At 41.9% G+C, this 20,900-nt stretch overlaps 5 protein-coding genes across 5 annotated transcripts; 1 reads left to right on the forward strand and 4 right to left on the reverse strand.

The window, feature by feature from the left end:
- Positions 1–1,731: 1,731 nt before the first annotated feature.
- On the forward strand, positions 1,732–3,629 carry LOC131880995 (probable tRNA N6-adenosine threonylcarbamoyltransferase). The gene is made up of 4 exons (XM_059227740.1): positions 1,732–2,041; positions 2,141–2,423; positions 2,502–2,742; positions 3,365–3,629. The coding sequence occupies exons 1-4, from the start codon at positions 1,801–1,803 to the stop codon at positions 3,605–3,607; spliced, it is 1,008 nt and encodes a 335-aa protein (XP_059083723.1). The 5' UTR covers positions 1,732–1,800; the 3' UTR covers positions 3,608–3,629.
- LOC131880988 (polycystin-2-like protein 1) lies at positions 3,624–7,887 on the reverse strand. Its single transcript, XM_059227730.1, has 16 exons — positions 7,587–7,887; positions 7,434–7,517; positions 7,101–7,361; positions 6,916–7,026; positions 6,744–6,847; positions 6,568–6,670; positions 6,286–6,502; positions 5,996–6,220; positions 5,697–5,925; positions 5,401–5,631; positions 5,252–5,341; positions 5,027–5,179; positions 4,562–4,639; positions 4,124–4,488; positions 3,884–4,041; positions 3,624–3,813 (listed from the first exon to the last, which is right to left on the reverse strand). The coding sequence occupies exons 1-16, from the start codon at positions 7,639–7,641 to the stop codon at positions 3,740–3,742; spliced, it is 2,538 nt and encodes an 845-aa protein (XP_059083713.1). The 5' UTR covers positions 7,642–7,887; the 3' UTR covers positions 3,624–3,739.
- Positions 7,888–8,083: 196 nt separating this feature from the next.
- LOC131880993 (uncharacterized) lies at positions 8,084–17,502 on the reverse strand. Its single transcript, XM_059227738.1, has 7 exons — positions 17,140–17,502; positions 16,712–17,081; positions 15,082–15,195; positions 10,922–11,125; positions 10,725–10,866; positions 8,339–8,502; positions 8,084–8,277 (listed from the first exon to the last, which is right to left on the reverse strand). The coding sequence occupies exons 1-7, from the start codon at positions 17,356–17,358 to the stop codon at positions 8,168–8,170; spliced, it is 1,323 nt and encodes a 440-aa protein (XP_059083721.1). The 5' UTR covers positions 17,359–17,502; the 3' UTR covers positions 8,084–8,167.
- LOC131880998 (uncharacterized) lies at positions 11,599–13,216 on the reverse strand. The gene is made up of 2 exons (XM_059227742.1): positions 12,902–13,216; positions 11,599–11,965 (listed from the first exon to the last, which is right to left on the reverse strand). The coding sequence occupies exons 1-2, from the start codon at positions 13,079–13,081 to the stop codon at positions 11,759–11,761; spliced, it is 387 nt and encodes a 128-aa protein (XP_059083725.1). The 5' UTR covers positions 13,082–13,216; the 3' UTR covers positions 11,599–11,758.
- Positions 17,503–17,505: 3 nt separating the features above from the next.
- On the reverse strand, positions 17,506–20,888 carry LOC131880992 (chromatin assembly factor 1 subunit B-like; the record flags this gene model as incomplete). The annotated part of the gene is given in 6 exon segments (XM_059227737.1): positions 17,506–17,761; positions 17,830–18,123; positions 18,465–18,737; positions 18,801–19,131; positions 19,214–19,349; positions 20,722–20,888. Coding segments are annotated over 6 exon segments (1,359 nt in total). The 3' UTR covers positions 17,506–17,583.
- Positions 20,889–20,900: the final 12 nt, after the last annotated feature.

Raw genomic sequence — 20,900 nt, forward strand, 5'->3', positions numbered from 1 at the left:
GTGTTTGAGAAGATCATGAAGTTCAAACTTGTTGAATTTCTTGATATTCATGAAGTCCTTCCTCCTAGCCAGCATGGGTTCCGAGCACATTTTCGCACGCTTACCCAACTGATTGATCATATAGAGCAGGTTATTGAGGGACTAGAGAGCCATGAATCAGTTGATGTAGTTTATCTCGACTTTGCCAAGGCCTTTGACAAGGTAGATCATGGCCTTTTAGTTAACAAGCTCCATGAGATTGAGATCCAGGGCAAGGTTCTCAATTGGTAAAGAAGTTTCATTTGTGGTTCGAAGCCATTGGTTAAGGTTGACGGCTCCCTTAGTGACATACATGATGTCAAGTCAGGTGTTCCACAGGGTTCCATCTTAGGACCTCAGCTTTTCATTATCTTCATCGCTCCGCTTTGAAGGTTTAATATTACTGCTTGCATATCTTCCTATGCCGATGATACAAAATCAGTTTTTGGTATGAATAGGCAAAACAGCGTAATTGTAACGACCCAAAAGCTCAAAATTTTCTCGTTACTCGTTCCTTTTTTCACGCTCCAGAGTGGCACACTATCATTCGTTTCTTCCTTGTCAAACTGATTTTTTTTTTGACAAGTAATTGCAGTTAGTCATGTGGAAAAATGAAGTAACTGTGATAAACAAAATTCAAAACAAATGTATTATTGATTGTGGTCAATAACATTTTAGAAGGTATTTGATACAAGTCTGATATCAGCAAATTAAGTATGATGCATACAAATAAACAAGGCTTGAACCGTTACCGGACAATATGACGGGTTACCGTTACTTTTTAGAAAAAGCAACGCATTACGAATACCGTTACTTGTTACTTTTAAGAAAAATAGCCCTAAAACTGCAAAAAACATTTATGCAACTTTTAACGTTTTGAAAATATGATGTAAAACAAATGACTCCAATGATTATTTATTTGACCCCACCAGTAGTGGCAAGGAAGTCAATGCATTTGAGATGGAATTTAAAGGATCCCATTTTAGTGTTCCAATCATTGAAACTGCTAGAATCTGTCATCTTTAGCATTATACGAGTTAGAAGACCCAATTCATAGGTGCATTTTGACAGGAAAGATTATCCTATTTATTAACTAAGTATTATTTGGGGCATCCATGATATCGGTGTCAAACTCTCAAATGGGACCCAGAGATGGCACAAAAAGGACAAGAGTCTTGTGCCACGGACTTCTAGAAATATGGACTGTGAACGAGCTTCCGGCCAAATCAGCCTGCTCTTGGTCATAGCAACCCTGAGCCACATTTCGAATTAAAGTGGTAAAATAAGAAATGTAGATTTCTTCAATTATCTAGCTGTAAACTGGTTCGTTTCAAAGTTATATAGTCAAAAGCTTATTAAGCCGACCAAGAGCAGGCCAAAAATTCGAATTTTATCTAGTGCTTGCGACATAACTTTGGACTTATCTCCTGAGCTTCCTAAGCATTGCTTTGGGCTCAAATTTGGCCAAGTTTGTCTATTCAAGTAGATCGTGTGGTTGTATGAGGTACGTTTTTGGAATAAAGTCAACAGTTTCTGATATTAGAAATTTTTGCATCCGTTCGCAGTTCACAATTCTACAAGTCCGTGCTTGTGACCAAAAAGAGGCATGCCAAATCGACTTGGAAGAAAAACCTGAACCACCCGCGCTAGGTTGCGAGACCAAACCCCCATTGTACCGTGGTTTAACATGATGTGCTTGCTGCATGAAAACAAACCCATGCCTGATCGAAATCAGGCAGACAGACTGAGACAGTGGCTCGAGATCAAATCAAATTCGAAGTCATGCCCACCATTCTCGGATTAGAAGGCTCAGCCAATAAAATCGGTGTGGGCATCTTGCGTGATGGTCAAGTACTGTCCAACCCTCGCCGCACTTACTGCCCGCCGCCTGGACAGGGGTTCTTGCCCCGTGAAACGGCCGTTCATCATCAAGGCGTAATTCTGACCGTGCTCAGAGAAGCCTTGGATCAAGCTCAACTCACGCCTCAAGACATTGATGCCATCGCCTACACCAAAGGACCCGGTAAATGAGGATCATCAACTAATATTCATTGGTGCTTTTGTGCCCTTTAATTCAGTGTGACTCCCAGATTATAACCCAGCTTATGAATTCATGGGGTAGGCATGGGTGCTCCTTTGGTGTCGGTGGCCGTGGTGGCCCGAACCATTTCCCAATTATGGCACAAACCCATCATCGGCGTCAATCATTGCATCGGTCACATTGAAATGGGTCGTCTCATCACCGGGGCCGAGAATCCGACCGTGCTCTATGTGAGTGGGGGTAATACGCAGATTATTGCCTATGCCCAACAACGATACCGCATCTTTGGTGAAACCATCGATATCGCCGTGGGCAATTGCTTGGACCGATTTGCTCGAGTTCTCAAGCTATCTAACGATCCTAGGTACTGGACTGACTCTCAGTGGCTTGGATGACTTTCAATCAATTTGGGCTGTGTGTCATTTCCATTGATATATTCTAGCCCGGGTTATAACATTGAACAGGCCGCCCAGCAAGGCTCCAAGTTCCTACCCCTGCCTTATGTGGTGAAAGGCATGGACGTGTCCTTCAGTGGCATCCTTTCCTATATCGAGGAGAAAGCCGAGAAGCTAATGGCCAGCGGCGAATACACACCTGAAGATTTATGCTTCTCCCTCCAAGAAAACGTGTTCGCCATGTTAGTGGAAACCACAGAACGAGCCATGGCTCATTGTGGATCTCAGGTGGGGCTTCTATTGTGTAGAGAAGTTGTCAGGTTAGCGTCCTAATATCAAGATATACATAGGTAGGCTAACATACAGTATGTTCCTACTTTTTGGATACGAATTGCATCAATGATGCATTAAAAAAAAAGTTAAAGATTTCTCTTTTAGATGAATGAACTGAGTCAGATATGAGAGTTCATAGAGGGCAAGTTAACTTGGCGAAAAAGTAGAGCCAGAGCCCTTTTATTGATGACCTTACTTGCTTGAATGCGAGCATGCGTTGCCTGTTTCTTTGGATTCAAAACTAAAAAGAAAATTATCCCCCAGCATGGCTGTTAGTGGGCAAGGCAAACCACATCGAGGTTAGCGCTCTCGCTATTTCTGTTCTTCTTGATTACATCTATTGGTCTTCAAGCTACTTCTCTTCTTTTTTCCTATCATCGGTTTTATTTTTTCCCCTCTTTGTCATGAAGTTTTAAGGCGTCAATGAAAATGAGGCGAAGCATCGGAAAATCGTCAATTCATCATGATCCAAACCAAGTGAAAGAATAGTGGCTTGTGGTACAAATTTTAGATTCAACGATTTTAGGTACAAGCTATTATCAAGAGAGTATCAGTCAAAGTTTTCGTTTTTCATCAGGAGGTTCTGATCGTGGGTGGAGTGGGATGCAATCTTCGTCTGCAGGAGATGATGGCCATCATGTGTCGCGAGCGTCAGGCCAAAGTCTTCGCGACGGATATGAGATTTTGCATCGATAATGGGGCAATGATTGCTCAAGCCGGTTATGAAATGTTCAAATGCGGAATGGTCACTGACTGGGAGCACACTACAATCACTCAACGATATCGAACGGATGAAGTTCTGGTAAAGTGGCGTGAATAAATGAATGATATATGTATTTGTAGACATTTGGGATATTTATTGTTAAGCTATTCAACATTGGATTTCTTCTGGATATCATGTGTATATGTTTTAAAAAGATGGGGTCACATCTATAAATGAGATGAAGTCAGACTAATCATCCTCGATTTTCTCCAATTCCCCATGCACTAGTTTCTCCATTTCCTTACGTTTGTCTTCGTCGTTACCTATGATTGAAGAGGAAATAATGGGTGTTTCAGTCTCAGTGTATACTAAATCTTGGGAATTTTAAATCACCTGCAGCACTGGCAATGTGTCGGATTCCTCGATTGATAGCTTGTGCAGAAGATTTTCGAGCCTCTCCATCGAATGTGTCAAGTTTCTGAAGGACTTCGTTTACTTTGGTCACGACACTCGACATCTGCTCCTCCATTCGATCCACACGATTGTGAACCCTAGAGTTGATGAGTATATCCACGAATGCATGAGTAAGCTAAGCACCATTAAACAATAACAGGATATTCCATCAGTTTTTACATGTCGAAGTCTCTCCTCGTCATTTTGGGCAGTCCGGACGAGGGCCTTTCTACAGAGGATTTGGGACGCTCTTGAGTCAAATAGAGATGGTTGTAGTTATCGAATCGGTCGCCTTCATCTTGCTCAATAGCGTTGATCTCCTCTAGAGTGAATTCAAAGTTTCCATCGCGATCATATCGGGAGCAGAACATCTCGATCTCCAAATCTGAAAAGTTCAGCTTCCGAAGGTTTTCTCGAATCTCGTCGTAGGTGACAACTCCATCGTCAGCCGCCAATTTCACGGTAGCTTTGATATCCAGAATCTTGTCTCGTGAGAAAAACATCTCTCGGACGTTGTTGTAGCCTCGAGAGATATAATCGCCCACCTGAATGAGGATGGATGATTTTTCTAATCTTGAGCAAGTTCAAAAAAGTTGAAACTAAAAAGTTGAGTCAAACCTGAAAATCCTCTTTCCGGTTGTCTACTTCTTCTTTTACTTCCGAGTAGGTGTCATTGATAATGGCTAAGAACATGTTCTGCAAAGGATAATGATTTGTCAAACCTTGGCTCGGGAGCATTTCGCAATAGCTTAAAAAATCCTACGCGGAACCTCGGCGACGTCAGCTCCAAGTCCTGTCCGTCTTGGGTCGTCCATTCGTGAATCTGTACTCACAAAATTGCTAAAAAAAAGTCCCCCCTTTGCGCTCCAAATGATTTTAATAGCATTCTACCATTTTGAAAGTCTCAGAATCACGTATTACAATGATCCGATTAACAATCTGAGTCTGTATCTGCACTTCCAGTTAACAAGGGGCTTTTGGGGCAAATATCCTTCACGGTGCGGGGGTGGATAGGCGAATGTAGGACCTCAAACAAATAGGCATCAGAACTGACTTCAGTGGGAGAATTTTTTGGACATTTACCATGAGGACGAAGAACACTAAGAAGACGTAGGTGAGAAAATAGATCGGACCCCACAATCGATGAGATCGTTCGATAGCGGGAAAGTCAAAATCACCCAAAATCAGTCGAAATTGGGTGAAGCAGGCGTCTTTGAAGGTACTAAACGCCAGCATCTACAAGGAAAAGGTCCATTTAGGGAAAAAGAGATTCACACAAGGATGTCAAGAAGCTTCTAAATCTCTCACATGAACGCCAAAGAGGAGATATCCAATCTGAGCGTAGGCAAAGAAAACGATGAAGAACATGATCGAGAACGCCGCCACATCACTAGCGCACTAGAAAAAAAGGGTTTTTTTTGAAGACAAAAGTTACACTTCGTCATTCATCCACTCACCCTGGTGATGGTCCCGGACAATTGAGACATGGTCTTGTTGAAAGAAATGTACTTGAACACCTTGATCCACCCGGTGAAGACGGTCAAAGCAGCAGCGTCTTGAAAAGTTTTGGACCAGAATTCCAGAAACGAAAAGTCGGCAAACAGTTCGGGCTCGGCCAACAATGATTTCAAGAGACCAGTCACCGTAGTGAACAGGTACAAGTTGAAACTTAGGGTTGCCACGGAGACCTGTGCAAAATTTCAATCTTCTGTCTTGATCGCTGTGTTTTGAGTCTGAATTATGAAACGCTTACAGAGATCATGAAAAGGTCCAAGAAGTTCCAAAAAGTGGTAAAGTACTGAAGCCCCATCATAGAGAGCTCAATAACTTCTTCGACGACATAGTAGGCAACGAACACCGCAAATACGACTTCAAGACCCATGAGAGCGTATTCAAATGGCGTGATGTACCTCAAAAGTTTCACCGTTCCAAATTGGGTAGTGGGAATAATGCCTCCAGTGGGTGGAAACTCGAAATTCATCCTTAAATATCCAATTCAAAATGTTGTTACCATTCAAGACATTGGCTATGCAATAATTCCAACAGCCTTACTTGATAACGCAAAACAGATTGATGTTGGCATTGTACAGAGTAAAATCTAACGAAATGTACCGAGTGCCCCGACCAATCCACAAGCCTTCCTTAAGCTCCTTTAAGATGGCCTGAGTTTCGTTTCGCTTCTCACGAAGGTTTTGAACCGAACCAGCTCCACTATAGGTGGCTTCCATACCCCAATGTAATTTGCCTTCCAACTCTTTCACACTCTGATAACGCCACCTGAATTTGAAATCAGAGGTTGCGGTGGTTTTCCAAAAATAAATGCGACATCGATTATATCGTACGCGTCAGCTGATGTGTACTTCCGGTATCCGGGACCAAAAGGATTTTCATCTTCGATCGTTGAGGAATAATGGTCGTAACACACATCCACGGAATCTTTGAACTCAGTCGGGATTGTGCATGAATCATTTCGCACACGGATTTGTCGCAATCTAGGCACCCCCAATAATCGGTTTGCGTGCATCACCATACGATCTTGGTGGTCAATCGGGCAAGGGCCTTTAACGAAACAGAAGGTTTCGAGTAACTTGTTATTGATTTGATATATTTTCCCTTAGTTTTACCTGTTACGTTTGGATGTCCAGGACAAGGATAGGTTGCGGTTTCGTCGCCGTCGTTGTACCATTGTTCGAGGTAAATACCATCAAAGAACTCGCCTTCCATAAACTATATTGTGTTACAAGACGGGATATTTGATTAACTTTATACAATTTTTAGACAATCTTTTTCAGTCAGTTACCTCCCAAAAATCGGAAATTTGCCTAACTTCATATTGGGACTTGAAAGTCGACGAGACGATCTCGGTATACCGGTACATGGTCGGGCTCATGGCGCTTAAAGTGACTGTAATTATTAATTTGTTAACAAACAGGGTTCAGCTTTGCTGAGGTTGATTAAATTTCAATCATTACCACAACAGAGGATTACCAAGTAGACCAGGTAAACCACCAATTCCCTCAATGTGGTTCGAACTAGAACTTCACGCTCTTCTCCCACGGCCATGTCCGTAGTGTCCCACATACCTGGTCACATTTAAAAACAATTAGAAACGTCTTTAACCCCTTTTGCTTCTCCCAAGTCGCGATTCAATACTTACTGCTGACCATAGCAGTGAATTGGGCCCAACATCCCACGGTGATATTTTCCTTATCCTCCATGGGATCTCGATTCAGTTCCTCCTCAAGTTCTTTAGAGTAAGGAGCCTCTTCTTTTAAGGCAGGGTCGATCTCCTTAATCGGTGATAGATTGCCTGCTTCTGGGTCTGGTGGAACATCCTCACTCCAAGCCACAGATTTCGTTCCACTTGATGGACGACTCATGGCTCTGACAATATTCCCGGCAGTTTGAGCCCTTTCGGCTGGAAAAAGAAACCTGAAGTGTAAAGGTGGGTAAAACCAAAGAAAACGGTAAGGTTGGAGGAGAACGTTACCAATTGATTGAGATGACCTGGGTCTACTTCGCAGCGATGTGGCAGAATGTCCTCGACTCTTGGAGCTGCTTGGCCTCGACCCCCCTAATATTGGAAATCATAACTCGCAAGTATTATCGGTATAATCTGAGCCATTGATAGTCTTTGTTTTACCCATATTGGATGAGGTGGGGCGACTCCCCACAAAACCCTCCTCAACGTCACCCATGATTGGGCAGTGGAGAAGTTTCTATTTTAAGTGTTCCTTCACTTCTCAATAGAGGATCCCTCAATTGGATCTTCCTCCTATCCTCAAAGGAGACACGTTTGTCTAGGTCTTGATTTGTCTCCCTGACTTTCTTGGTTGTCTAGATACGAGCCTTTTGTTTTGCTAGACAACCTTCTTGACTTGACACTGTGCTTTCTTTCATCAGTGAAGACAATCGACGTTAAGGGTTCGCCGATCACTTTATGACCAACTAGAGACCCTTAAGAAACGGTTGTTCTTCTCGTCTTCCGGACTCTTTAACAAAAGCACCCATAAGCATAGCATCAAAAGATCGTGTATTTAGAAAGAGATTTAGAAGGAGCCAATTATCAGTCAGCTTTGATCCCGAGAAACAGTCTCTCTTTCGGATCAAAGCATCATTCTTCCTTCTTTGGTTTATTAAAAATCATGATTGTGACTTGCACAAAAATGTTGATGGCTTCAACCATGAGCTCGTTTGATCCCAAATTTAAGCCACATTTCCCAGTCAGCTTGATCCATGACCGGCAGTGCAGCCAAAGCAATGGTTGTCCACGGGAATGTCAGATCCCTCCAAATCCTGGAAAGTCACTAAATCGTGCACCGTCATTCCCAAACCTGTATGTAGGGATGAAAATTGTTATCTATGACAGCCAGTTCTTGTAACAAAATGGATTACCTATATGACGAGATTGAGTCGGAATAGCCAATTGTTGATTGAAGTCGCAATCAAAGACTCTTCCATCAAAACCAATGCTCACCAGGTTCCGGCACATGACATTGTCCAACGTGTTGACATTAAAATTTCTCACCAGCAAGCTCATGTAGTCCTCAAGTTCCCCTCTAAAATGAGAAACATGGGAGGCGTCAAAAGGGTAATAGGGGCCCATGGAGGGGCGTGATAAAACAATGATAATGGAAAAACGACTTTGTTAAGAAAGTTAATTTAGTGTGTGACCAGACTTCACCAATTGCTGAAAACACCTCGCTGGACTATTTCCTCTTCGTTGGTCCTCAATTTCTTTCCACCCTGTACAGTACATTCCATATGATCGCGTTTACACACGAAAAAGCGAAGGATGAAAACATTCATATTCATTTCATATTTGTTGGTTAAAATAAAAGGAATTCGTTAAAAATTGAAACATCTCTTTCTAAGAATGCATGTATTGATTGCCATTGGTGGGCAAATCAAGGGGCATTTTACTTTTTCTATGAACTATAACGCATGTTCTTTGTATCCAATAACCTTAGATTCTCACTCAATGATGGTATTGATTTTAGAAACCACTCATCTACTTTGTCAGGACAGGATTTCAGGATGCTTCAAAATATAATTTGCACTTAGGAGTCATTGATATGTGCTTTTATTGAAATCCTATTTTTCGTTGATGTAAAGGCAAGGCTATATTTCTGAGCCCAAAGAGCCAGAAGATAGTAAAAAACAATCGTCAAGCTCAAATGACATACGTCGAGATCGCGTTCCACGTTTGAAACTAAGGTGAGCTAGAGAGGCGATGTCCCAACAAAGCGAAAAGCTGCATGGTGTAGTTACGAGTAGAAAAAAACACCTTACACAGGCACCTTGCAACGACTCACTTTTTTCATGTTTTGTAGCCTACTCTCCAAGACCATTTGAGCCTGATATTGATGGAAAGCGTCACATGAGCATTGATAACTTCAATAAATTTGCCAACGGTTCTTCAGGTTGACCAGATTTAGGGGAAGACGGTTAGATTGGGGAGCTTGTAGGAACACAATTTCCCAATTAGTGACGTTTTTGCGCCCGTTGTAGCCAGATTGACTTCCAGGCTTTTTAAAATTGGCAATTTAGCTTCTTGCAATTCAAACTAAAGCTGATTTTCAAGCAATACCCGAGTCTGGGGTTTTCACGCGCTGATCATTGGGGATAAACGTTATTCTCCACCGATTAGTTGGCGGTGCTCATTTTTAGATTTGGATTTAAAAAAGTAGCACCGCCAACTAATCGGTGGAGAATAACGTTTACCATCACTAATAACTATTAAACTTTTACTAAATACTGCCAATGATAACACTCCTAGAAGCAGTTAAATGTCCGCACATACAGAAAAGAAGAAAAATAGTAGAATCGTAACCAGGGCCTGCCAAATCCTGCATTTTGTAAACTGTACAAATTTTGCAAAAAAAAACATCATGCTTATCCCAGATTTTCTGCAAACTTTACAATTTTACCAAGGATATTTGTCATTTTTTTGTCAATTATTATTCAATTTCAGCTCTTTCAGGCTAAATTTAAGATATTTTGGCAATTCATGACAGTTTTCATAAGTTTAGGTCAACTTTGGGAATAAAAATCGCGAGCTTGAAGTTGTTGTTTTTTACCAATCCTATTAATATGAAAGTACGAAATAGGTTGCAGATATATCACCAACCGCCTGCCTATATATTCTATCCATCCCTTTCATATAGCTCTGCTAGACCATGGGTTGGGACCCAGTTTTGTTCGTGTGACATACTTCGCCTTTAAAAATCAGGAACACCTCAAAATGTTTTTATGGGGTAAATAGTGAAAGCAAGGTAATCTTATCTCTACCATGTGATGAAACTTACCTTAATAACAGAATATTTCTGTAATAGTTTCGCCCCGAAATTATTCATTTAATGATGCTGAGCTAAAATTTATTTTCGTCGTGCAATATTAAAGATTTACAAGATAGTGGTCTAGCCGATCAGTCCAAGCGTCAGGTTGAACAAGGTAAGAATTTTCTCCCCAGTTATAATGGGTTCAAGTTTTGGTGCAGGATGGTATTATGACAGAACATCCTCATCATTTACATATTGCCTGATACGATATTCAAAGTTGCAAATTAATTGAAGTGAAAAAAATGAATGTTATGCCGGCCATGGGTCAAGTTCATAAGCTTTTGACAAAATTATTTTTGAACGCGCCATTTTTTAAGTAGGTATTAGGCAGCAACTTTCTCTCCATTGCTCTCCATTGAAGGTCAATCTTTCCTCGATCCTTACTTTAAAGTTAACTAAATGGAAGTTTAAGCCCTCAATGGAAGTCACTTAGATCTTACCGGCGGTACAGAAAGTCAGCAAATCTCTTGATGGGCATATTTGTCATGACAAATAACTGATTGAATTCGATACCAAGTTCACTCCATAGTTCCTCACGGTATTTTTCCTCCAGCTTGTTTTGCTCTGGTGGCAAAAAAGCGCCTACGCAGAGAACATATATTTACAAACTGCTTCAAATGCTTTCGATCAATCTTACCCAATGGATTATAAACCAAGTGAAGCTCGAGACCCGATCCCGCTTTACCATAACCCAAGTCGTTAAGCTCAATCAGGGCTTGGATCGATTTTTGGAACACTCCCGACCCTCGTTGAAGATTGACGTTCTTGGCTGAATAGCACGGCAAAGATGCGATTACTTGGACTCTATGATCGGCCAAAAATTGGCTGGTACCCTCTTGGTCTGTTCAAGTAGAGACGTACATGGAACAAAAATAAATCACCGAGAGAATTAACTGGCATGAAAGCTTCATCAGAATTAGTCTCCGGTACAAGGAAACAAGGAAAGCCTTCTGGCTAAAATTAAATCACAAAACGTTCCAAACCTGTGAGTTATTCCGCCTTTTCCTTTCCGCCAGACATACGAATTACTCATTAAACGAGGATCCATGGATCTTTTGTCCCTATTCATCTCGTGCTTCGATGCACGTCTGATCAAATAGTGTTCGCTTTTGGCTTTGATTGAGCTCCCCAAACGACGCCCACGTGTGAATTCTCCCCTCCAAGCTCCAAGCTCATTACTGTCCCTGTCTCAATCATGATCAAACTAGGTCCTAATTGCATTGAACAGCACTAAGTAGCGATAAGTTTACTGTCGAGGGAACAAGTAGCTAATATATAGCATATCGATGAGAAAGAAAACTCAAAACAAACGTCTTTTACTCCAATTTCATCCGGAATTGCGTCTATTTAATTTCAATTTATACCGAACCAAGGTGAAAATCACCAACTGAAATAAAATAAAACCAAAAATTGACATGGCTCTAAATCCCCCCCTCCCCCAAGGAATCCAAAGCAGGGCACGGAACGAGCCCTCCTAGTTTTCGGTCAAGTATCGCCGGAACAACGAATGACCCACACCCTCAAAAGTTCCTGGATTGGCAGAATCCACTCTAGACACCTCTCTGCCCGCACGGTTGTTGTTGTTGTTGTTGTTGTTGGGAGGCGAAAATGCGGCTTCTTTGGGTTGGCTCATGATTTCAAAGAGCTTATTGATGACGGCTTGTTCGATGACATCATGTAACTGGTTTCCATATGGCATGTGACCGTGATCAAGTTTTGAATATAGAAAGTTCATGAGGAAACCAAAAGATCTGCTCGAGCAAAAGGCGGCCGATATTGTTGGTGGTAAAGCAAAATTGAAATGAGAGACTGGAGTTCTTAAGTTTAACCAATGTTTGCAAAAACAATGATACTGTGATCGCAGAGAGCGCTTGACCTCTTTGTCTTATTTGCCCTGACATCTAACAGTTAAGCTGAGTCGGAAGTTATGCCAGGTTTGGCCGTTTAAACAAGTATTTTTGAATGCAAAAGGGCGATAACTTTTGAAATTGAAAATGTCCATGGTTTTTAAAATGATGATAATCATTTCCAACCAAAGCACATTAACATTAGGCATAAGTTGAAGTCGGCCACCAATTAGGGGAATGAGACGTCCATTACCTTATGACTTGATATTCTTAGTAGGTGCCTTTAATGGCAAGTTCATATCACTACCGTCAGTTAAATGCGATCAAGATTAATTGAGGGTATGCAATATCGCATGATTTAAACCGAATCAGGCATTATGCCGCCAACTTGACTTGTCAGAAAAGGAAACAACAAGAGTTTTAAGACAGAATCGACTTTAGTTGAGATGCAAATGAAACACGACTTTCACCCTCTTTGGCTCTTCGATGAATATTCAAAGTTATAAAATGTCTTCGAGGCCAATTTTATTGCTGAGCACGTCAACAATTCATGTTATAATGCCGCATTGGAAATGTAAAAAAAAGGCTCAAGTGGGCTTAACTCCAATCTTTAAGACGATCAAGTGATTGAATCGAAATATTAAACATTGCTTTGCGACAAATCCTCAGAACAAACCCGGTCACATGCCCGATGGGCTCAGAGTCAAATGTTTTTAGGGATGTTTTTTTATGAACAAAGAGCCCGCCCAGGTGATCCTCTTGTCACTCACATTCTTCACTTGTTCGTTTTCATCGAAGGCTCTTGATAAATCCTTCATATTGGAAATCTGTCGGAATCCGGCACAATCACCTTCTAACGGCCATGAAGCCAAGGCCAAAATAACTAGTCCCACGAATAGATTAAGGAAATTGGATTTGACCCTCTTGGTGACATTTAGTGAGGCAACCATCCTTCGAGATGCTGGACAAGAGTGACGGAATACGTCCAACTGATCGGGTATTTTAACTTTTCTGATTTTGGAGCCATATATGAGCACAATGACGTATCACCTCTACGTAGACCCCTTCCTAACCCAACAAATTTGTAAAATAGCCCTTCCCCTCCAAGACGTTCTTGGTCGTCAAATCATCTTGTATTCTATATGCCTGCCATTTGCCTGTTCTACATTACGTCCAAACTAATCCGTATAATGACTATTTCTGGCTTTTTGAGTCAGTCCACTTGACTTTTCTCTTATTCGGATCAACGCGTCTTTCGTCAGAGCCAACTGATTTCTACAGGATCCCATTGACCCTCTGAGATATCAGGCACTCTCCTATCCACTCACAATGGCATCCATCTGTCGGAAAAATGCTTCAGAAATGCCCTGAAGACTCAATTCTATGGCATGGAAGCTTATGCAGATTCGTTTTGGGCTCTAAATTGCAAGGTCAGCAAGTCTGAATGAAACTCAGCTACCAATCTTTATGATATTTAAGACTGAAATGGAGAATATTTCCTAAGGGTTGAAATCCTTGAACCCACGATAGGAAAATCAACGCCTTTTCAGAGCATTCATCAATGGTTCCATTCAAAGAAAGTTGCCTTTTGACTTAGCCTCTCCATGGACAAGAAAGAAAAAAATGTGAATTGCAGAAAACGAGTGGAAACCAAGTTTGGAAGGCAAAGACAATCATCACTGCACTGCCAAAGCGCCGAAAATCAAATCGAAAATCATTTGCGTAAGATCCAGGGCTTGAGTAACGGCGTCACTTGCAACGCGTAAACTTTTAAGAAACGCTTCTGATAACGCCTTACATATCTGCAAAAGGAACGGTATCAGTAACGGAATGGGGTTTCTAGCCCTCTAATTACCCTTACGTTCTTCTTTTTTTTTAAACGAGGGAAAGACAAAATGTAAAAAAAAGGTTTCCTTCCCGATTGCTTTAAAAGCTCCGCCTCAAATACTGCGACTTATTTGGCATATATATTTGCTGCACTGTTGTGTATTAAGAATGTGCAGTGGGACAAGAGACGTCATGAAGGGGTGAAAATTGCCCTCAAAAATGTAGAATCATTATGTTAAATGAACAAATCTATGAACGTTTTTTTAAAAAAGTAAAAAAATGGAGACACTATCTTATGAAGGAACAAAAAGGAGTGGGGGAAAAAATATGAGGACGCAAATACAATTCTGCATTTTGTGGCAGGGCAATCAATTCTGGAATACTTGCATTATGTGAACTTGCTTTAAACCATGAAAAGAAAGATGAAAACATGTTGCTTGTCAATTTCTTTAGTAAAAGAAAAAAAAAGAACTCTTCAATCCTCAAATCCCCCTTGTACCCTTTTATATTCGTCAATATTTCCACGTCATATCTACCAGATGTTTAAGAAAAGAGTAAAAAATCGTATAAAACTTTTTTTTCAATTTCAAGCCATCTATATTTCTCTAAAAGTAACAGTAACGAAGTATATTTAGTAATCTTTTCGGTAACGGTTCAAGCCCAGTAAGATGTCATTTTTAGTGCAGCTTTGACACCGTATTGCTATCGCGGCTCAATATCCAAATATTGTTTACTTCAAGTAGCCGGTGAATTGAAATAATAGACCAATTTTATCGTAGCATGGTGGAGGTTGATAGTACGCGTATACTTTCACTCCTTGATTCAGCCGGCTGCCTGTTTTTTTGCAATTATTTGGATCAATTTGTATCACATATTGTACCTTAATCGGTAACCACTGGACTGTGTTCATTCCGACGAAGAAAGGAAGCGCTTCTACAAACAGAAACCAGAGCCCAACACCCTTTCAGTTGCCATGTATCCAACCCTAAAAACAGGGCTGCCTGGCCCACTCGCTTTGCTCTTGGCGGATGCTTTGTGATCTGTCTAGAAGGGTCTCTAATAGACGCAAATCCATATACGCTTTTCTTAAACTGAGTGACTAGTTGCTTATTTGAACACTGACCTGGTTCCAGCAGAGCTGTGAGGTTGCAACGGTCAACGATGGTGAGGTCGTTGCTTTGTTGCCGCAATGCGGTTACCAAAGGTCGGAAAGTTGGACAGAGTTCAGGTGCTCCACCTGTAACATTAAAAGAGCGTTTATACGATTGTCAGACGAAATTGGCTTGACATTAAATGATAATTACCCAATGTCTTTGAACATGAAAAGTCAATTTTACAACACACAAGTTTCTGTAGTACAATTTTCAATCAAGGTAAGAACAGTATTTGATACTGCACGCTTTCAAAAGGCTTAAAGTGCGTTTTAAAGGCACCTGCAAGCCCTTGTGAATCCACGTTAATTCGAACCAAACAAAAGTTCGAAACAATAAAGTCATCCACTATTCGGGTTCCTTCATTGCACAATTAGCTCCCTTCAAATATTCTTAGGAAGTATGTGGGCATTGCTGATGGTGTAGCATCTTTTGAGTCAGATTTGGACAACTTTTGACCAAAATTCCTGGTCAAACCTGTATTCAATGTCTAGAAAGACCGTCCTNATTGCTGATGGTGTAGCATCTTTTGAGTCAGATTTGGACAACTTTTGACCAAAATTCCTGGTCAAACCTGTATTCAATGTCTAGAAAGACCGTCCCACTCTAAATTGTTGGTGGATCAGATATTATATGAATTAAAAGTTAAACGAAATATACCATTTCTTTTCATTTTAAATTGTTGGAAATTCCATTCCAATTAGCGGTAAGGAAGTCCGCAAAAAAAGAAGAAACTCTACTTTGTTTTTCAAGTATGTGGAGCCGTTGGTTCCCATCCAACATTTCATTTCAAGCCCTTTAGAGTTTTGTTATGATGAAATGCATTTGAAAATGAAGGGGCTGTCATGATTAGCCCGTGGTCAAAGCAATGGGTTATAAAGTGGCGACATTCTTGTTGTCATATCAGCCTCATTCAGGCACTGATAACAATTCATCCCTCACTTTAGGCCAATGCCTAAAGACATTAAATGAAGCTTGAAGGTCCCTCTCTTAAATCAGGTAAACGTTATTCTCCACCGATTATTTGGCGGTGCTACTTTTTTAAACTTAACCTATCCTTATCAAACCTAACCTAACCTAACACGATATTGATAGCCCTTAAACTCTCTCTCCAAATCCTCCTAACAGTTTGTCACAAATTTAAAAATGAGCACCGCCAACTAATCGGTGGAGAATAACGTTTATCCTTAAATCACGGCATATCAAGCCAGGGATGCTTGGCGCCAGTTCGCTATCTAGCGATTGGGCCATGGACAGAATCAGCAGGAATGCCACTGAAATATGGCAAGGCTTGTTCAGGAACCTTTTTCTAACCTGTTCAGATTGATGCTATAAAAGTTCTGGTGCTATTTTAGCAATTATTTATTAATGATCTAAATAAATCCTTATAATCTGGCTAGGGTGGTGTTTTATCAACGGTGCTTGTGTTCTCCCATCTGAAAGTGTTGCCATGAGTTATAAAAAGTGGTGGGTCAAATTGGAAGAGGCCAGCAAGTCAGAGCATTGAGAGAGCATCCCCTTCCACTTGTTTCATTATTTCATCGGTCTCTCAAAAATGATTCCGTGGCGAAACCTCCAGTTGAAATGGCGGGAAACAATCACCTGTGATGTCCACTGTATGGATATGGTGCGACTTCTGGAACAGCTCCACACATTTGCTCGCTGTCTCCCAAGTCATCATCTCGGTCCTCTTGGGCGAGCTCTCCACATGACAATGCGAGCAAGCCTGATTGCAATACAAGCCAATGTTCAATTGGAGGATCTCCGTTTGTCGCCGTTGGAGTTGAGGCAGCCCTTTTTGTCGGATGAATTCGCTAAAGCTGGGGATACCCATGTTATCCAGAGCTCTTTGACGCTTTAACCGCTCCTCCTTGGTCAATGCGGCTTGTCCAAACCGCTTGAGCTCTCCCGCCGCTTTCAAGAAGTCTTCGTCCGAAGACATATTCTCTAGAGTCTCGGGAATCAATGAGCCCTGATTCAATGGAAGACTATTTTAAAGCTTGATCTCCGATTGTTCGTTTTTCAATTACCCGTGCTTTGGTCTTGAGATCCAGCTTTTGCTTCGGAGTTATTTTGGGCTGGGCCTTTTTCACGGGTCGGGATAATTTGTGGGCATGGACCTCGACAGAAGTGGTCAGATCCGGGAAATCGGATTGGAACCGGACAAAGGGACTTCTCAGGCCAAAGAAGCCCTTGGGGAACGTTGATCGCCTCAGAAGCATCATTGTCGACATTCTTTTGCACCACATGTTGCATAACAAAGCGATTGAGACGACATCTAGCGCTCGAAGTCATCGCCTCTGTCAGAACAACTTTTCTCCAACATTGCTCCTCACTCCCAAAAGCCCGCTAAACCCCGCTCTATGAATGAAAGACGGACAAAAAACTCTAACAAGTCGTTAGCAACTCAACATTTTAATCCTTTGACTCCTCGTTTATTGAAAAGCATGTCAAGACAACTGCCTTCGATTGTTCTAAGTTTCCATTGCTTGCGGTTGTTGTACTATGGTTTCGGCTTTGTTTTCAGTCTCCTTGGGCTCTTTCACTTCTTTCTCTTCGGTGTAGACTTGGCCCAGCTCTCCGTCTTTGAAGGTGATAAATGAGCAAAATCCATCCGTGGACGACACCATCAGCACATTTCCATCCGGCGACCTGAAATGCATAAATGAAATATTTTAATCTCCTCATATCCGGCCGATGCTAATATCTTCATCTCTGACCAAGAGAGGTCGGTGAGGCCCACGTAATGAATTTTCGAGACTCTGGCGAAGGGTAGAGCCTGTTGGGTATCATAGAACATGACGGTAGTCTTAGTGGCCACGGCGTAGATCATGCGATATGGAAGACAAAAGAGCGTATTGGTCGTCTCCCAAGGTTCCTTGCCGCCTTCTGTGGGCATTCCACCTCCGTTTGATTCACTTAGGGCGTGTTTTGGACTGGCACGGAGTTGATATTTCAAGGGGTTAAACCGTACGGCGAGACTATATTCGCGATTGGGCAAGTACAGAACGGGTCTGAAAGGAAATCATTTTGAGTTGACGCACTAGATGGAGGCGAACTTGGGTAAAGAACTGGAATTTTTTTTTTTTTTAGTTTTAAAGGAGTTTGTCTGAACGCTACGAGCCAGTTTTTATACATATATTCACACGAAATTTGGACTATACAGTGAACGGAATTTGGAACAACCCTTATGTTAAGGTTGAGCCACGATAGTCTTCTCGAATCCGGCTAAATTTGCCTTGATTGATGTTCCCTCAGGCAGCAAACTAACGAACGAATAATCCAAAAAATTTGCGTAGGAGGACTTCACTCTTCGATCTAGACCAAACACGTAAGCGATCTTTGATTAACTTACTTGGAGAAATCGGTGCGCGAGAAGACATAGGTGCAGTGGGGTGTCTCTGCTTGACCTTCGACTTCCAAGACACCCGATGGCACCACCAGTAATTCACCATCCGGACTGAAGGCTAATCTTCGGAAGAAGGACTGGAACGTGTCGTCGTGGAAAAGACGGACCTTCTTCTCATCGGATTCTTCGACCTCATTACTCGTGACGCCTAACGCCAACTTGCACTTGGACGTCTTCACGGATTGCTTATAATTTTTGGTCGAATACACCCGCAAGCACCTAAAATGCATGTCTCATCAAGGTTGGCTCCATTGGATTCAAACTTAGGAAGATCCGGGTTACCTATCGCTGCATATGGATACCACAAATTTGGCCAGAGGATCCCAAACCACACCGTTGACCCAACCCACGTGCTCGGTAAGGATTTTGAGCTTGCTGCCTTTTTTCACATCAAAAATGATGGCCGTGGCATCGGTGGAACACGAGATCAAGTACTGATTACATGGCGAGAAATCCAGGCCCACCACATCCTGGAGATGACCTCGAAGCACCTTCAGAACCGACCAGCTTTCGCGATTTTCGTCCTCAGCCGCCACAGGCGATTCGCCCAAGGTACCGAAAATGTCGGGAGCTGCATCTTTACCCGGGAAATGCCAGATGTAGATGTACGAATCTGAGAGAGAGAGAGAGAGAGAGAGAGAGAACATATCCGTTTAGTCTTTGGGCCTTGTTTTGAGCATGGGCCCGTCTGGTACCTGTGTCGCCTGAGGCTAGAAGGGTTCCGTCGCCCGACCATCGGACCACGTTAACCGAGTTTTGATGGCGAGATAAGTCGCACAAACAATGAATGGAGGGCTTTCCGTCTGCCAAGTCAAAGGCCACATCCCAGATCTGAACAAGAGAACATGGGTACTAAATTTAATACAACATTCAACAGTAGGGAGGCAGGCCGGCGAAAGAGAGCGACACAACAGAGTAAGATTTCTAATTATAATTATATGATTGTAATGTATCAATTCATCGTGAAAAACCCCTCAAGACGACCGACAGTGAGACTTATAAAGAGTATTGTTAGAGGTGATATTGAAAAATTGTTTACAAAAAGATGATTAGTGGAAAATATGTAGTTCCGTTCATGTTGGAAACTGGCCAATATTCTTGGCCATTGGCTCCAGGTTTTGAATGAAGTATTTGGTACTTCACGAACTCCCAAGAGTATAGATGGATAAGGGACAAAGGAATTCTGCATCGCCTGAATCGTTCGTGTCATCCAAAATTAGCACTTCATTGGACTTGATGATTTGTTCAAATGAACTAACTAGGTCAAATTGGGGCCCAAATCTGTCTCGGAGAACTCAGGCGATGTTATGTAGTACTGATTTTATAAAATTGGAATCTTTCGGTCTCCACTCGATCAGTTGCAAAAGCTTAAAATGATACTGTATAAAATCTGCATTTTAAGAAACATGTTATAAAACAGGCTCGAAAAGATTCAATTGTACGATATAAAAGTGCCCTAATGTCAAGCATTGTAATAAAGAAGATTTAATTTAATGTCAATAAAATAAAGAAGCTCAATAGATCACCCAATATATGCAATTGTTTGCCTAAAATTTGGCAACAAAAAAAGACAATAAACAGGACTAACAATGAATGGCCATTTTGGCCATGGCAGCAAAGTTTTTGCAATTCATCGCCTGTTTTCGAATCTTTTATTCTTCCTTTTTTCTCGACTTTTTCCCCACTTGCTATTTTTTGTATTTTTTTCAACATTTTCGCACATTTTTTGCCAAGGTCTACTGAATCAGGAGCCAGCATAGACATGGCAAGAATCTGCTCCCTTCGGATAGCAGGTTCAATTAACGGTGCTGGAAGGTTCCTTTTCATCGATGTATTGCTTGATAAGGAAGGCAAAAATCAGCCCCTCCCCCTCGAAAAAGTTGATGCTTATCTTTTGGAAAGTGTATTTGCAATTTCTTTGGTAAATTTGTTGAATCTTTTTAAGCAAATTGGCTGCCAATAAAGACCACATTTATCAGCAGGTTTGGGCCAGCCCTAATTCTTAAGCCTGGAACAATAAACGGGTCAGATACAACACACCGAAACGTGGTTTTGGTTTAACATAAAATCAACCTATTTGAGTTGTTTTCAGCCACCTCAAAGTGACATATTTAGGGCAGACAAAAAATCCCACATATGTTGTGGGCGTCTCCTGCTCAGGCCTGACTAACTGAGCCACCCACCCCCTGGCCTCCTCCCTCACCACAACATGATGATCATCTCCGGCCGTGGCCAAACGCCGACTCAGTCCGGGGCCCGAGCCCAACGGCGGGTGAGCCTCAGGTTGCCAATCCAGCGAGCACACGCGCTCGCGATTGTGCCACGCGATTTGCGGTGTCAAGGTCTTCATGGGGCCTGGGGATCAGACTTCTGGCAGATGAG

Source organism: Tigriopus californicus, chromosome 5, assembly GCF_007210705.1.
Source record: "Tigriopus californicus strain San Diego chromosome 5, Tcal_SD_v2.1, whole genome shotgun sequence".
NCBI lineage: Eukaryota > Metazoa > Arthropoda > Copepoda > Harpacticoida > Harpacticidae > Tigriopus > Tigriopus californicus.

What these genes read in the sequence shown, in the direction of transcription:
- LOC131880995 (XM_059227740.1), top strand. Translation starts at nt 1,801, where the DNA reads ATGCCCACCATTCTCGGATTAGAAGGCTCAGCCAATAAAATCGGTGTG. An exon ending in CGCCTACACCAAAGGACCCG is followed by an intron (nt 2,042 to 2,140) that starts GTAAATGAGGAT and finishes TTCATGGGGTAG; the next exon opens with GCATGGGTGCTCCTTTGGTG. An exon ending in AAGCTATCTAACGATCCTAG is followed by an intron (nt 2,424 to 2,501) that starts GTACTGGACTGA and finishes GATATATTCTAG; the next exon opens with CCCGGGTTATAACATTGAAC.
- LOC131880988 (XM_059227730.1), bottom strand. Translation starts at nt 7,641, where the DNA reads ATGGGTGACGTTGAGGAGGGTTTTGTGGGGAGTCGCCCCACCTCATCC. An exon ending in TGGACATCCAAACGTAACAG is followed by an intron (nt 6,503 to 6,567) that starts GTAAAACTAAGG and finishes GTTTCGTTAAAG; the next exon opens with GCCCTTGCCCGATTGACCAC. An exon ending in ATCTCCTCTTTGGCGTTCAT is followed by an intron (nt 5,180 to 5,251) that starts GTGAGAGATTTA and finishes TTTTCCTTGTAG; the next exon opens with ATGCTGGCGTTTAGTACCTT.
- LOC131880998 (XM_059227742.1), bottom strand. Translation starts at nt 13,081, where the DNA reads ATGGTTGCCTCACTAAATGTCACCAAGAGGGTCAAATCCAATTTCCTT. An exon ending in AAAACGAACAAGTGAAGAAT is followed by an intron (nt 11,966 to 12,901) that starts GTGAGTGACAAG and finishes TATGGAAACCAG; the next exon opens with TTACATGATGTCATCGAACA.
- LOC131880993 (XM_059227738.1), bottom strand. Translation starts at nt 17,358, where the DNA reads ATGTGGTGCAAAAGAATGTCGACAATGATGCTTCTGAGGCGATCAACG. An exon ending in CCATACAGTGGACATCACAG is followed by an intron (nt 15,196 to 16,711) that starts GTGATTGTTTCC and finishes TTAATGTTACAG; the next exon opens with GTGGAGCACCTGAACTCTGT. An exon ending in GACTCAATCTCGTCATATAG is followed by an intron (nt 8,278 to 8,338) that starts GTAATCCATTTT and finishes CCCTACATACAG; the next exon opens with GTTTGGGAATGACGGTGCAC.